The following is a 17,063-nucleotide window of genomic DNA, read 5'->3' as shown; positions in this document are numbered from 1 at the left end:
AATACGTCAAATACATTAGCAACTTTAGTCTGAAATGTTTAAAGTTAAAGTTTATTTGTATTCTTTGTAGGAATATCAATAAAAGACCTCAAACGTATCTATATCTGTACATGTACAAGAACCATCAAAAATTATTCACAGAACAAAAATAAATCTTCTTTAGAACAAACCCAGGTAATGAAATGCAGCTATGGATCTCACGTATGGAACAATCTAAGTGCTACCAGCACAAAAATATGGCTTTAAAAATAAAATAAAATCTTGGGTTTTGTTTTTCTAAGGTGTACTTCTCTTTCTTGAAATAAAAAATAAATTATTTAGAGCTATCATTGTAAAATAGTCATGTGTATTAACACATTCTTATTAAGGCCCTGGAGATGAAAAACAGAATCAAATTTAGAAGGTAAATTCCTCACAGGTGTGACTCAGGTTAGCGTGCTGCTGTCTGCTTGGGTTAATTTTAATGTCACAAGGAAATATCTAAGCACCTTTACTAAAAATTTAACCTTTACTATTTATTTCTACCTTTCTGCAGGATAGTGGTCATTGAGTCAATTAGTATTTTAACCTTTTGGTGAACTGGGAACTGAAATTTCTCCCTTGAGAGTTTAGAAATGACATAAATACAATATTTATACATGAACATTTGAACCCCTCCCACAGATGACGGAGGCCCCTAAAACACAGCTTCTGTGGACATCTTTCTACAACAAGAGATAAATCTGGTTTTAGGTCCCAAACGAAAACACTTCCCAGTGGAACATGAGGGCATCTGAATGAAAAGGAAGAGAGGAGTAGGAAATGAAAGTGCAGGCTGAGACATGGGCAGAACGACCACTTTGCTTTCCTGGGGTGGCTTGCTGTCATTGCCAAGTCCCGCTGGCTTGGTTTCTCAAACACCTGAGGATTAACTGACCAGGAACCAAAGCTCCTTCCTTCTGGAACCTACTCTCAGATCAGTGATACTCAGCTTTCTTTCTATGACCCTCATGGTATCAGTGACGATATCTAGGATTCTTGAGACAATGTCAGACCAAATCAACTTCAAGTCACTTTAACTTATATATACATATAACACATATGGTACATACATTTTAAAGAGGAACGAACCACAGTCATAACATCTAACAAATGAGAGCACAAAACCTAAAAAGCTCAAGAAAGTCTGGGAATCACTGTTCTGTAAGATGGACCAACATTCAGAAAAAAGAAGCCCTAGGAATTGTGTGTTTTGTGTGGCTGTGCATGTGCTGTCTCCAGAGACGGCCGTTCCACTTATCTGTGCATATTAAGATCAGGCAAAGGATATAAATCCTGTTTCCTCAAACCTTTGGGCTACTGAGACGGCTGCTGTCCCCTTTCGGATCATGTATCTTCCTCGCGTTCTTTCTCTCCTCATAAGATATTTGTTCTGTCTCATGCAAATTTCATCACTTTTTTCTTTCCTAAACTCAAGAGAATTCATAACTGGGTCATGACAACAAGGGAATGCTTCTAGAACTAATAACCATCACTCGAACATGGAAAGAGATTCTATTTAAAAATTAACACCCCAACATATATCTTGCTTTTAAAAGACTAGTAAAATAGGTTCTTCCAATTGACAGATTGATAAGAACAAAGTATCCCAAATTCTTGGCTCTCAGGTAATGGGTGGGAAGGCAAAGATTTACTGTTGGGGCAAGCAGGCGATTTCACACGTGACCTGAGAAGGGAAAGGGGACTGGAGAGGGCAGGCCCTTTTGGTTTCCACAGTCGGTGCGAGAAGGCGGCCCCCGTGGGTGTAGCTGACAGCACGCTGAGGTGGTGGTACGGCCTCAGAAGCTGGCCCAGGGACCAGTCTAGTCTGGTGTCCAGCCTCGGCTCCCGGTCACACGGGACTTAGGGAATCCCAAAGGGGGTTCCTTCCCCAAGTTCAGCCCCACAACCAGCCTTCTCAGGAACTCCAAACTGGAGCTGACTAGAACTCAATCCAGGTGGAAGGCAAAGCAAATACTAATGCAAACTCACTCGATGGCCACGGTCTTGCCCTGGGACGTCCGGAGAAGAACTGCTCCCTACCTGGGGCACCTCTGAGGGCACAGTGAGAGCCAGGGGCCAAAAGAACCACAGCTCCAAGAACAAAGGCTGAGGTCGACAAAGATCTGGAAAGCTCTACTTTTAAAGTCCAGCATATTCTCAAGGTCATACAGCAGTCAGAGACAGAAACTCTTGCTCTTTCTTTCACTGTCTAACACCATCACAGGGAAAGGTCTTGGAGCAGACCAGAGAAAGCGACTTGTCACCATCTACAAACTGAGTGAAGACAACAAACAGTGAAGACAGCATGATGAGCTCATCTTACCAGTGTCCTCACGAACGGGCTGCCCTGGACCGCGATGGCACCTCCGTGAGGGTGCCTGGGACACGGTGGGCGCTCAAGTGTCTGTTCTAGTTACCTGGATGCCATCTCCTAGGTCTTGGCTTATGTTGTAGAGACTCGGGGAATGCAAGGACCTGGTGGAAATGTCACTCTTTCTTCTGCTTCGGCCCAGAAAGCCTGTTGCTCCAGTGATATAAAAAGGGAGTATGGAAGCCCTTTCCTGAATTCCTAAATCCCACCCATGTTGTCCTTGTCAATGGCCAAGCCTGGCAGTCAGCTTAGACGAGCGCTTCGCAAGCACTTCCCCTGAATCCCAAATGCCAGTGGACCGTGGCCCGGCTGCAGTCCGCAATGTGGCTGATGTGTGGCTGAAGGAGGAGCGCGGCCACGGCGATCTTAACCCACCTGCCTCGCCTTGACCAGGCCCTCCTCCTGCTGAACATCCGGATGGAGTTATCTGGGCTGAAGAAAAGCCGAACTAAGCAATACCTCCATAAAAATTACCAGCGGTTTTCTGCAGTCTTATATACTTAAAAAATCTTTCAGAATAAGTTCTACAGATGACAGCTTCTCTAAAGAAATACTCAGAAAAATGTTTGGATAGGAACAGGCTCAAAGGATCATCGAAAATTTCACATCTGGCAACAAATCTGAACTTCTAGCTGACTTCTGATTTTTTTTTTTACTCTTTTCTCTTCATTCAAGATAACCTGATAAGAGAGGGCTGCATCATGTTTCCAAACATTTTGGGCATTAAATCTTCCGGAGCAGGCAGCCCTCTAAGGGGCTCCCACAATGCCTCCAAGCTGGAGGCAGCCATCAATAGGTTTTTTTGTGTCTCCCCCAAACCCCCAATATAGGTAAGCTGATCGGCCCTCTGTAATCCATAACCAGCACTTTGAGCTTCCAAACCTCAATGCAAGACATCCCCCGAGTTACATACTTAAAAGGCCACTGAGACTGACTCTTCTTTTACCAGGCTTTCTGCGGCACAATGGAAGGCTTTACAAAGAACAGATTAAACGTGACTGGAGCTGAGAACAGCTCTAAATGAGAACACCTATGTTTACATCCCCCCCCCCGCCCCCCCAGCCAACACAGGGCACACCTTCAGAATTAGTAAAGTTGTTTTCCTAGTAAAGTGATTTTGACCGCAGTGTGCCCTAAGTTTCGAGGGAGGAGGTAAGAATTTGTAAAACAACTACCAGGGGTCAAGAAATGAACCAAGTGCCCAAAATCCGAGGGCATGAAAACCGTAGATCAGATAAGTAGGAGGAATAGCCCTGATTTACAGCTCCGACCGGCAGAGACGAGAAGATTATGAACAGAAATGTTTTAAAAGGTGGGTTGGGGGCTGTTGGGAGGTTGCTGAGATGCAAGGTCCAACACAGAGATCCAACTGGGAGAGGGCAGGGCTCAAGAGGTCCGAGCGAAAGCCGGGGGGTGCCTCGAGAGGGAGGCTATTCACAGATGTCGAGGCTGGGCCTCACCCAGCAGAGGACCCGATAAATGTCCTCCTGTTTCCTTATAATGCTCTCTTCGGTAGAAACACTCACTCCGTGCATAGGGCTCCCTCGGGTCTTTGTTTTTTCCCTCTCCCTTTTTCCTTTTCTTTTTTTAAAAATTTCCTTAAAGTTTATAATTTAAAATAAACATCCTTAACTTATTTGAGAAATGTTGTTGCTTTCTCAGGATAAAGAGCCGCTTAGATCTTGTTTAAAGAGATTCAAAACCCTTTTAACGTTATATCTGACAGCAGAGAAGGCATGAACTTTTCCTATTTGTGTTTTATGTACATATGTGTGAGTATATATGTATATATATTTGTATATATAATGTCTGTTTTAACACATAACATTCCATACTTCTGATAATCAAGTTTGCATTCAAGCTGACATTTCACACCTCTGGAAAAAAGGAAGTAAATTAGCTTCCATGACTGTTTCTGTCCTACAATAAAGCCAAGGATGACAGTTGGTGAAATGGAGTGATTATTGCCAAATCTATGAAGAACATGGGAGTAATGACTGGAACGCATGGTCCTTGCACTTTTAGTTTTCTTTGTTTATAAGCAGAATCGTGACTTCTGGATTTCCTTTCTAAATTTTAGTGAGGGAATTAGAAGAAGAAGCCATTTCAAAGCTAAAGACTGAGAAAATTACCCTGCCCAGAGATTTACTAGTACAATGGATAAAATCTTTATCCCAAACAAAAATTGTAAGTTACAAATAGAAAAGTTGTTTTTTTTTTTTTAATAGGAAATATTCAGAGATTCCTGCTAATGGTATGGTTAGCCCTTTTCTGTGTGGAAGAAAGGGTGTTTATTTTGGATGGCTTATGGACAGCATATTTGAACAACCTCTCCAGGGGAGAGTGAACCCTGTTGGTGAAGACTGCTCCCACCAGGAATTTGGAAAGGGCAGTGGGTGTGTGGAGATGAAGATGGTATGCAGAGACACAAATATTTATAGTTCTGTAAACTCTAAAGAGGAAAAAGAACACCCTTTATTACAACTGGGGTTAAAAAAAGCCCCCTATCTAAAATGGAAAATTCCCATCTGCTCTAGACAGAAGGAAATGAACATCAACAGGAGTTCAATAGAAACCACTCCTAAAGTCCAGTTTTGATGCAACAGCTCTTATCTGTGTCTTCTGAAACAGTGTATCCCCAAATCACATTAGCTGTCCATTCAGAACCAGTCTTGGTTGATCAATGGGATCGATTGTTTTGGTTGGTTCTTGGTATTTGCATGTTCTCCTAAAGGTCAAGGGGGCCAGAGTGGGGTTTTTAGACTGGCAGATGAATCCCTGAAAAATTCATTCTGACGATGTCCTATTGCACTCCACGTGCTTCTATCCGATAGACACTTGGTCTCTACCTACCGAGCCCGCGGGCTCATCTCTCACTCACATGTCGTTCCTACTTTTTCCTCCTCTAACAACCGCAGTGCTCTCAACAAGAGGAAAACAATAATAAAAATAGTAATAATTAAAAAGGTAATCTACATTATTCACTTCCTTTTGGTATATTACAGTGGTATTTTCTGTACATGGCCCAGAACTAAGTTCCCTATGTACATAGAGACATGGGGGGAAAGCATCGACCTTGGAAGTCTTAGCCTTATGCCCTGAAAGACAAGGTTCCTTTCTTCATTTGAGAGTGTCTCGCCACTCTGCTGTTCGGAAGTAGCAACATTCTGTAAACCTGGGGGGGTCGGGGAGAGGGCTGGGGCCAGGAGAGCGGGGACATTTCCTTCTGTCTCCTCCCACAGTCTGTGTGGTCACAAAGGCCGTCAGCAGCTGCTGTTTTTGAATTCACCATTCTCCGTGATGGAAAGCTTGGTGGGGTTGGTGGGGGAGATGCCATTGCGGACCTGCATGCTGTACCGCTCCTTCACTTGCGTCAGCGCGCTCATCAGTCTGGTGTTGGCCGAATCCAGGGACACGATCCGCTTTTCCTGCAACACACCAATCGGGGCTTTATTCAGGCCACGTGCAGGAAACCACACGGTAATGCTCCACTGAATGACTGTTCTAATGCCTTCTATCAAACAGCAGTACGCATGATGCTTCCCAGACAAATGGAACGTCTCTGCCTCTTTCTGCACCCTACTCAGGTTCGGCTTCCCCTGAGCCCAATGCGTCTGTGTTTCTTTTCTCTCTCTTTTTTCCTTTCAGCACAGCAGGACTGGTTATTAATAATCCCTTGGGACGCTAGGATGATGTGAACAAGACACCAGGTGTTACTTCAGACTGTGCAACAGGGCTGTCAAGCTGCCTTATGGTATTAAGTGCTTTGGGTCAAAATTAAAACATAGAAATCAGGTGGTAAAGAAAGAAGCACCAGAGGTTTCATTTCACAGAGGAGAAGTGCATGTGCTCTGCGGGTTCTTGGCCCCTCAAGAGGGCACATCAGTCACATTTGGAGAGAATTCACATTGTGCTCAAAATTAAAACAATACATGGTGGCAGTTTCTAGTCACCAACAAAGTGAGGATGCAACAGCAAGAGGGGAAAAAGCAGCCAGAAGCTCAGACCAAGGGGTCATTTGAATATGGGAAGGGAGATGTGGCCGAAGGGGGATGCCAGAAACATAACACATGAAAACAAACAGAGAACACAAGCTTCTCGACTCATTCCAGCTCAGAGTTACTCCAGGAAAGCTATCCAATAACGAGATTGCTTTCATTTTCCTTTTGAGTCTCTGGGGAAAAAAAAAATGCCTTAGGACCAATATTTTGGAACCAAAGATTGTTGAATACACACACACGGAAAAAAAAGACCAAAAACAACAAAACAAAAAACCAAGAGAGAAAAAAGGGCCACCCCGACCCCGTCAAAATATGGCAATCTAAAGGGAAGTAGGCTCATCTAAGAAAAAAAATCATCCCGTCAAAATATTATCAGTCTTACAAAGATTAGGAGAGAACCCCTAATCTTAGTTTCAGTAGGTAGGGAGATCATTCCAGAACCTTTCCAACATGAAGTTGTCACTTTTCAGAAAAGAGGCTAACGCTGAGAGGGGTGGTCTTCACTTATGTCCATGAAATTAAAAAGAAAAAAAACATGTGAGGAACAAGCCCGAAAGCCAAAAGCAGCTTTCCTCCCCTGGAGTGTCTGAATTTACCCCGGGAAAAGCGTGGTAAGGCGGGTCACGGGGAGGTGCAGAGAGGGCAGGAAGGGCTGAGGGTTGGATGCTGCTCCTCGCTAGCGGGCAGCAGCCCCCCAGGGCCATGTCGGGGTGCTCCCAGCAACACGCCACCAGGAGGGGGCTGAGGGAGGACCACTGCCCTCCACTGCCCTGCGGGATGCTGGAGGCAAAAGCATTACAGACAACAGCATCAAGTAATGCTGCCCTTTAATCTCCTACTTTGGGGATGGGTCAGGGCAGCAGGGCTAGGGGTTTCAAAAGTAAGAAAAAAGTCCCTTGTTACTGGCATTAAAAAAATGTTCTCCTTTTCTCTGATGGAGGTCTCAGGTGGTAAGACACATAAAATCAGCATTATTAGGTAAGCATTCATCTAGTATAAGATGCTTTTTATTTTGGGAGGGTAACTCATTTTGAGGGTAGGCAAAACTTAATGAAAGAAAGATCTGTGAGGCTTAAAAAATAGTAATTAAAAAAATCATAGCCAATGGAGTTTACTGGGATAACAAGTCTAGATCTTTAAAAAGCCAGCAGGTAAGGACTGGTCAGTGGTTACCAGGAAACAAGGAGTGGGGGGCCAAATACGATGGTTCCCCCTCTGGTTAAGAATGGTCTCTGAACAGAGTAACTGTTAATATCCTGAAATGATTAAAAAAGAAATTTCAGTATTAGGATAAATAAGGCCCCAATAAGAAGGAAAGTAGGATTCTTCAGGTTTAACCCCACCCCCCTAAAATTTTTTTAGGCATTTGTAAAAAGTTATTTGATTCTTAAAGGGTCAAAAAGAAGGCTAAGAATGATTGCAATTATTTATTTCCTACAAGAGTAACAGCTGAAGCCAAATAATCCCCCTGCTGAACAGCTGAAAGTTTCCAAGTGGACAAATCCCCTTTTGTAATTCCCCCCACTGCCAACGTCTCAAAATAAAACAAAAAGTAAAAGAAAAATCATCAAATAGGGACTTTTGAAAGTCAAGGTCAGTTGGCAAAAGATGCCCTGACATTTTGATTCCGCTTGGGTTGACAGGCAAAGCAATCCACGCCTGACAGGAAGGCTTTCCAGGGTGGTTGCTGTAGGAGCTGGAATGGGTAGGAGGCCAGTGTCCTGGGCCAGGGCTGGGACTGCTCAGCTACAGAACGGACCGGGTTTACTTGCCTGTTTGAATAATCTCATCTCCATTTATGACCTGTAATTTAACACAGCGGAGATATCACTTGCAACAGTAACTAGGCAGCTGCTTGCTTCTCAGAGGAGGAAGCCCTTCTCTGTTCTCCATCTGAGTCACATGGAGAGATCCTGGGGGGGTGAAAGTGGCACAGTCCCTGGTCTGATGCTTCAGAAATGGTCCCCTTAGTTCCATCACCAGGATCCCCATGGCCGTGCTACAAGGTCCAAGACAGCTGGTTCTGGCCTGGCCAGTGCAATGCTCATCGTCCTGCAGTGTAGTTAGAAAGTGGCTGACCCAGGCCAGGCCTCACGGCATAAAGTCCAGGAGATGGACAGGCTGACCTCGGCGACAAGCCTTGCCCAGAGGGGCGCAGGACTGCTGGCACAGATGAAAACCAGTTCACTGGGCACCAGGCCTTCAGTGCTTTGGGAAATGCTGGGCTCAGCTCGAATATAAGGAAAGCAAACCGTATTCATAGGAGAAATATTTTCCACTACCAGTGGCACCAAGGAAGATGCCAGGGACCTAAAAGGATGGGCTACCTCACTGGGAAGCTTTCACCCCAAACATGTGTGCGTTCTATTAAATGAGCCAGAAGGACTGCTCTGCTCCATCAGACACTTAGGATATAAGATTGATCCCGACAAAGGACAGGCTCTGATGTAAAAAGTCATTCATTACAAAGGCTGCCCCAAGATGTTCAAAGTCTTTTGCTATAGTAAGACTTGAATGTACCAGTAAGACAACAGCTGGAATTGGAGGTCATAATTTTTTTTTTAAATTAGCTTTAGTGTTTATGATTTGTGCTATACACCATACACTGTTTTTCAAAATGTGGTCCAGTGAATTCTCCAAGTATTCTTCAGGGATCCCTGGTGGGCCTCTGGTAGAAAGCTTACTGTACAGTAATGCCCGTGTCTGACAAGGTAATTTACTATATTTAGCCAACCTCAGTATGATTTCATCCCTGAGCTGAAAGTGGTCCTTGCTGGTGGTGCTCAGTCCGAGCAGTTGGAAAGTGACCTATGGAAGGTCCCTCTGGTTTGACCAAAATAGTCCACGGAATCAAAGCATTTGAAAACCACTGCCTTGAGGAATGGACCCAAAATATCTAGTTTAGCCAGACCACAAGCTGACGCTAACTAATGCTCTGAGGATCACATTTCACCCGTCCCTGAACAGCAACACCCTCCTCCTGGTTAACTGACAGATGGTCCTTACTTTCCAGAGCTTTTGAGGCCTGATAGATCCTACTCCCTTCCTTGTGTTCACCGTCCATGCCTGACTCCAGCATCACACCCAGTCATCTGGCCCTCAATGTCAAAATAGGGGACGGGAGGGGCACCTGGGTGGCTCAGTCGGTTAAGTGGCTGCCTTCGGCTCAGGTCATGATCCCAGGGTCCTGGGATCGAGCCCCGCATCGGGCTCCCTGCTCGGCGGAGAGCCTGCTTCTCGCTCTCCCTCTGTCTGCCGCTCTGCCTACTTGTGCTCTCTATCTCTGTTAAATAAATAAAAATCTTTAAAAAAAAAAAAAAATAGGGGACGGGAGCGGGTAGAAATGGCCAGAAGCTAATGAGGCTGTCCTGCGGGCAGCTGAGAAGAGGGAAATGTTCTGTGCCCAGAGCCACCACTGTGACACACCCAAGCTTCCTCTGCTCAAGACTGACACAGTTTTAGACCAGCTGGAATTATGAAAATGGTCCGTTTTATCTCAGCAGAACCAAAATCTCTCCTGGTGTGATTATTAATAGGACTCTTCCTGCACCCTTTTGTCACACTGAAAACCTACCAGTGAAAACTTATTAACAGTGGTTTTCCTGACTAAACTGCTTTCTGTATCCAGGTTGTTTCTCTGAAGGCTCTGGGATGAATTTTTTATAGTATGTATGGCAAGATGGCCTTGTGTCCACTACCCCTCCCTCACCCACCTTGGGGACACACAGAAAGGTTTAAAAAAAGGACCAAGTCAGATAATTACAGCAGACCTTTCTTCTGATTCTTATGAGGTCCAAATATCCAGAAACTACAGAGTCCAAAATATTCCAGGAGCTACGCTGACGAGAGTGTCACAGCTCACACTGGCCTACAAGTTGGGTGTGTCTGTGGAGCATCGGGCCCAGGAAGCCTCCTTCCATGACTCTGCTTTCAGCCTCCCTCCCAACTCCTTTGAAAAATAAACCCCACCCCACATTAACCCTGTCAGGAAACCAGATAGGGGGTGTTAAGTGCATGCTTAATAATGCCAGGGGCTCCGACACAGAGGTTCCCCTATGCAGAGAAGGTCCCCGATAAAGTCCTTGCTCCCATTTTTATTCCATAGCTTGGGGATATGATAAGGGGTTTAAAGGTGAGAAATGCAAACCCGTGTGGGTTGGGTATCTCTAGGAAGGAGACACGTTCGGTGGCTAGACCAGCCACTATCAAAACCGCACCTGCCTTTTGTTATTTATTTTGCTCTAAGAAATACAACCATATTTTGCAATGATAAAATGAAACCAAATCAGCAATGTTTCCTGCCTCCTGGATTGGCTCTGATCACTGATGTGCCCTGTGAGGTGCTCTTGGCAGTCATCATGCCATCAGTGTCGTAGGGATACGCTACAGCGAGCAGAGGCCCAGGTTCTGATTTCATCAAGACTAAGAGGCTCTCTAAGCACAGTGCCAACAAAGGAGGGCAGCCAAGCAAATCCCAAGCATCACTGCCAAACCCTGCACCGAAAGAACAGCAAGGAAAGGTATCTGCCACAACCCTGTCTTTCCCCTACAGTTCTACTCGTCTGTGGGGCTAGAGGTCGATGGCACAGTGGACGTGACTAACAAGACCGTGAACATCACAGCCAAGCGATGGGCAGTGGAGGTCACAAGCCAGACACATGCGGTGTACTTTTCACAGTTACCCCCTTAGAGAATGCCCTCCTTTCCATAAGGAAAGAAGGAAACCCCATCATGCATTAGGTTGAGATTTGTCCAGCAACTGCTCTAAGCACGCTAATACTTTGCTGGGTTAACAGACTTGTCACCAGTCAAAGAAAGGAAAAGTAATACAGGTCACATAGAAACTCTTTTAATCTTCAAAAGGTAATGCTGATAACTTCCCAATGACCCATTTTTTGCAGTACATGCCTTGGGCACTTCCTGTCGGAAGTCAGGAAATTTAACAGTCATTATAAACAAGTGCCTTCTACTAGATTCAAGGCATGCTCACCTGTGCATCAATTATTTTTTGCTTTGCATCAATAACTGCTTGCATCTCAGCATGATCCTTCTTCAGTTCCTCTTCCACAGCCATCAGCCTAGAACGTGGCAGCAAGAGACATCCAGAACGTACGTCAAAGGGAGGCCAGCTGACGTAGGGGACAAGAAACCCAAACTCGGCAGAGTCCAGATTTCCACCCCTCCCCCATGAGAGGTCCGTGATCCTGCTTGTTTCTTCTCTCCCACCTTGGAAGGAGCCATCCAAGGCTGACCTCTCTGTTGGTGACCAGATCCCGTGCATTTTCATCTCCTCTGGGACAGGGTCCCCAGAATCACTTCCTCCCTTTCCTGTCAGATCCTTCCCCCGGCACAGCTTAGTTCATCGCAAACTAGCAAACCACCCAGAAAAAAACAAATGACCCCCCTCTCATTCCCAAGTTCCCCGGGGACAGCCGTCCCTCTCTCCCTGCACGACTGAGTTTCTCAGAGGGGGCTACACTTAGTCAGCCTACTTTCTCTCTCGGGCGCCACTCGCATCTTAACCCACAGACGTTCGACTCCATGAAACGGCTCCAAGACTGCTAATTCCCTCCATACTTCTGAAACGACAAAGCTTTTCTGTCTTCATTTTGCTTGACCCCTCGGTAGCATCCGACAGGAGTGAAGCACAGTGGTTCTGAGCCTGGGCTCCGGAGCCTGACTCCCTGGCTTCAAGTCCTGGCTGCCCCACTAAGTGACCTCGGGCAGGTGACTTCATGGCTTTGGAGCCTGTTTCTTGATTTATAAAATGAGAATAACGCCTGCCTCAGAGGTTGGCATTAAACACATCTTTATGGACAGATTAAACCAATTATTATTTGTAAAGTGCTTAACAAAAGTGCCTGGCCCAGGGTGAGTGCTATGTAAGTGTGTGGTAAAACTGATCCCTCCCAGAGGCTCCCTGGACATCTCGGCACACTCTCTCTCTCTCTCTCTCTCTCAGTTCTCTGGCCCTGAAGAGATCCAGTGGTGCTGCCCTTCCATGTCTCAAGACTCATGAAGACCTAAGTGACTCCTGGACATTGAATACTAAGACCTTTCAAGTGAGTCGCTACATTTTCATTTTTTCTGATTATTACGATGAAAGAAAAACCTACCATCTCTGTCTTCAAAGGAAGGGTAGGAAGGTCTCCCATTTAGAAAATGTTAAGAGATATGGTCATGCATCACATCCGTATGAAGTACCACAGAGCATATGCAGAACTGAAGTGGCTTTTGCTGCCATGACTTAAGGATTCTTTGGATCATCTTCCGATCTCTTTGTGCCCCTAATTGGCCCACACCCCCCAGTGGCTGAAGGTCTGACCTGCTGATGATGCTCTTCATCTGGCTGTCCTTCTCCTCCTGCTGCCTGCGCAAGCGCTCCTCGCTGTCCTCCAGCCTGGCCTTGTACTCCAGCAGCAGCTTCTGCATCTGCTGTTCCTGCACCAGCAAGCGGCGTTCATATTCCTCCAGCCGCCGGCTGGACACGCGCAGGCGCTCCTTCAGCTTCGTGATTTCCTGCTCATACTAGAGCATAAGACAGGCATCAAAGACAAGGGAGGGGGGGAAACTGGAGTTACGTTGGTTTTCGAAATCAAGGTGTTTGGATGCTGTCTGAGCTGCCATTCCACGTGCTCCTAATATTCTTAAAAATGATCAAAAGGCATAAATGGTAAAGGAGCTCTGTCCTCTCTCCCCTTAAAATCACATTTTTAATCTGAACTTGGCATTTCGAATCTATATGTTATGTATCTCTTTCCACATTAACTACCAGTTGCTGCAAGCTACATCCAATCTGTATCAAATGGGGGCAGGGAAAAAAAAAGATCAAGTACTTAGAAGCCTGATAAATCACTTAAAATAAGCCCAAACCCAGTTGTCTACCAGAGAAAAGATTTGTGTATCATCAGCTGTACTAGAGGCTCTCTGACACATCCTGGCTCATCAGACTCTCATTCCTTCATTCTACTAGAATCAGCCCTTTAGAGAACAAGCGAATTTTCTATACTGTTACACTACTAACTCAATAAATAGAATCTGATGGCAAAGTAAGCTATTGCTGCTTTCTCCCCAACTATACAAGGGTAAAATATTCAGGTCACAAGCACTAAGCAAAAGGCCCACATATTCTCCAGGGCTGATTAATACTGCCTCTTGGCCCCTTTTCATGATGTGGTCCATCGGCTCAATTTGGTTCCGCTGGCTGGGACATATATGTCTGTTTTCTCACTAAAGCTTTATATAAATATATATAAACTAAAGCTTTATATAACAAATTCTCACTAAAGCTTTAGAGAACCCCAGCCCTTTCTCGTACTGACAGTGCAGTAGCTGAGGTGTCAGTACATTGGAATGTCACATTTCTAGGTGAGGTGAGAAGCATAAGCTTTCTTGCATATGGTCTACTTAAATTCATTAGTAATTCAGGATAAATCTGTACGGTAAAATGCAAACTATTTTCACAGAATATCCCATTTAATTGACAATCAGGCAGTTAGCTTCTGCTTACCCAACATCATGATCCTAAAGTACATTCTTTATCCAGAAGGTCAAAGATGACAATTTTCACGACAGTTTAAAAAGGCAGACTGCATCAATAAGCATATTTTAGGATCATGCTGCTAAGTAGGCAGGACTAGCTGTGTGGTTGTAATTAAGTGAGAGACTGCCATACACGCTGTCAAGCCTCTTATTTGATAACCCTTTTCCTCCATGTCAACTTTTCTTTAAAACAAAACAGAAATAGATTATATCTGTTTAAAAATCAATATAGAGCTAGAAGTTCTTTAACCAGTAAAGGCAAAAAGGCAAAAAAAAAAAAGACAAAAAAAAAAGACAAAATCATTAAACAAGATCTGGGAAAGAAGTCTAGTCCAAGGATAATTTTGGTCTTTGTTGAAGACTAACAACCAGTTTATAGAAACAATATTCCCCTTCAATGACTGGAAATGAATAGCAGAATGTCTCCAAATTAAGATAACTTACGTGAAAAGAAAATTAATCCTCCCACCCCAGCGTAATAGACATTTTCTGCATATTTTCGCACAGAGACACTGCTGACTTGTTATATACAGATGTGTATATGCTGGATAATGTAAGAGGTAGAGTTGAAACCGGGGAGGGGAAGAGATCATGTTGGCTAGACTACCCTTCTGGTGGCCTATCCCTGTGGGTGCAAGAAGTTAACAAAGACAGGCTAGTTCTACCTTCTCAGCATGCTTGGATTCATCTTGATTTTGCTCAGTCTCTTCCACATCCTCTTCATACTGCCCATTGTTCAGCACCCAGGCTGCTGTCCTCTCTACTGGGGACATTGTGGCAGAGTCCACAGGGGACTGCACCTGCATCAGAAACACTTATTAGCATCTCCCCAAACAGCTCACTAGTTTGGTTTCTCAAACAGAGTTATTCTTGGAGGACAAAACTGTGACCTAATAAATACTCTCAGTTCTAAGTAATATTTTATTAAAGACAGGGCTGGGGGTGAGGAATATCTACTTACATAAGAATTAACTATTCTGAATAGAAATTCCTATGCATCACATCCAAGAAAAGAAAGCCAAGGCCTTAAAATTGTTCATTAGTCCAGTGGTCCAATTACCAGTGAAATTTCAATGATGGTAAGAACGAGAGAAAAGACCTGACCTGTTGGTTGACTGCTCAGCTGAGGAAATGGCTGTGTAACCCAGAGACGATTGGGAACCAATAAACTGATTAATGCTAAACTCACAGGGTACCCATTTATTTATCAGAATGCCAAGTCCATAATTTTCACATTAATCATTTAGACAAAGAGAAAAAAACAAGTGATACTGCTCATTTTTACAGAGTGCTGACTTCTTGATGGATGAAGACCACTCAGAAGTCTATATTTTATTTTATTTTAAAGATTTTATTTATTTATTTGACAGAGAGACAGCAAGAGAGGGAGCACAAGCAGGGGGATTGGGAGAGGGAGAAGCAGGCCTCCCGCTGAGAAGGGAGCCCGATGTGGGGCTCGATCCCAGTACCCTGGGATCATGACCTGAGCCGAAGGCAGACGCTTAACAACTGAGCCACCCAGGCGCCCCAGAAGTTTATATTTTAGACCAGTTTCTTGATGAATACAGGATCAAAACAATAGATATTGGATTAGTTTAAGGGATATTTTGATCCAGTTAGGATAGCCAGATAAATTGTCCTTTCCAATATTAATTACAGAGTGATAAGGATTCTGGCCTTAAGTAGCAACCCTGGGGCGCCTGGGTGGCTCAGTCAGTTGAGTGTCTGACTTTAGCTCAGGTCATGATCTCTGGGTTCTGGGATAGAGTCCCACATTGGGCTCTTTGCTCAGCAGGAAGTCTGTTTCTCCCTCTGCTCCTCCCCCGGCCCATGCTCGCTCGCTCTCACTCTCTCTCTCAAATAAATAAATAAAATCTTAAAAAAAAAAAAAAGTAGCAACCCTGCCACTTAAACTATCCCTTAATCTCTTCAATACTCTTTTCTTAATCTACTGATTAGGGATATCACCACCATCACCGACACCACCTATCCTGATACAGAGAGTTGAAGGGACGGAATAAGATAATGTATGTGAAAGTCCTTTGGAAACTACAGAGCTTGGATGTTACCATATTTATGTTTAGAAAACTGGAATTGGATATTACAATTTATATTAAGCTATTGAACATTAAAGCTTTCTCTACAAATGATGCTAGAAATATAAAACACATTATTTTTCTCTGGTGTGCTTGCGAGAGAGAGAGAACGAGAGAGGCTGGGAGGGAAAGAAAGACAGAGAGAACACAGCATTGTATGTGAGTTAGCCTATTTATTTATTTATTTTAAAAGATTTTATTTATTTGACAGAGAGAGAGTGCGAGAGCGAGCGAGAGTGCACATGCATGAGCAGGGGGATCGGCAGGCACCGAGCCCAAGGCAGACGCTTCACTGAGCTACCCAGCTGCCCCTGAGTTAGCCTTTTTAGAATTAAAATAGATTTCTATTTTGAGGACCAACACTGTATAATCTCATAATTGGAGGGAATTTTCTCTCCCATGCAGAGCTATCTACCTTAAGATTATCTTTATGTCATTCTGAAATAGAATCCAGTTAAACTCTCTATAGATAGCTATTTTAAAAGAAGGTTTTTTTTTGATGACTTTGCAATTTAGAAAGACTAGATGAAAAATACTGGTTGGGAGAAACTCTACAAAATACACATACACAAGTCATAGGAGGGTGGTTCTTAAAGGTGTGAAACAGAACCTGGTTTGACTGATTTGCAAACAGATTACAGATATGTATCAATAAAAAGTGGCATCACGCCTGAGGCACAAGCAAAGCAATTGTTAATGGACTTCTAGAAGTTCCTCCTTTAAAGCCATTTTCTCCACTGTGTCAAGAAACATAAACATATCTTAAATGTCAAGATCTTCAGTTTTTAAAAGTCTATTTCCATCTCCACTCTGGTATCTAGGTATGTTGTATACTTCATTCATTTGTGTATCACTTTATTATTTTTGTCATAACCACATCATCACTGATATATTACTTATCCCTTTAAAACAACTTTTTCCTGTCAGCGGAGTCCTTATGCTAAGCAATAACATCAGTACAATCATGAGTTTGAGGTTATATATATATTATATATTTATAAATATATTTTAATATTAATAGTTACATATTTT

General features: G+C 43.9%; 1 protein-coding gene across 9 annotated transcripts in view; it reads right to left on the bottom strand.

The window, feature by feature from the left end:
• Positions 1–35: 35 nt before the first annotated feature.
• RASAL2 (RAS protein activator like 2) overlaps positions 36–17,063 on the bottom strand; it is a 340,956-nt gene continuing 323,928 nt past the window's right edge. For 5 of the 9 annotated variants that reach the window (XM_031037591.2, XM_031037592.2, XM_081824672.1 and 2 more), the window contains exons 15-19: positions 14,601–14,735; positions 12,719–12,921; positions 11,384–11,471; positions 8,166–8,196; positions 36–5,820 (exon numbers count right to left, since the gene is read on the bottom strand). In XM_031037591.2, coding sequence (XP_030893451.2) covers positions 5,678–5,820; positions 8,166–8,196; positions 11,384–11,471; positions 12,719–12,921; positions 14,601–14,735 — 600 coding nt within the window. In that variant the 3' untranslated portion in view covers positions 36–5,677. The remainder of the gene's footprint in view (positions 5,821–8,165; positions 8,197–11,383; positions 11,472–12,718; positions 12,922–14,600; positions 14,736–17,063) is intronic. The other 4 variants (XM_006742003.3, XM_006742004.3, XM_081824669.1 and 1 more) reach the window with 1 other exon arrangement.

The sequence above is a fragment of the Leptonychotes weddellii genome, chromosome 6 (assembly GCF_054177405.1).
Source record: "Leptonychotes weddellii isolate Sample4059 chromosome 6, ASM5417740v2, whole genome shotgun sequence".
NCBI lineage: Eukaryota > Metazoa > Chordata > Mammalia > Carnivora > Phocidae > Leptonychotes > Leptonychotes weddellii.
Note: the sequence above shows the minus strand (reverse complement) of the source record. Positions and strands in the feature narration are given on the sequence as shown.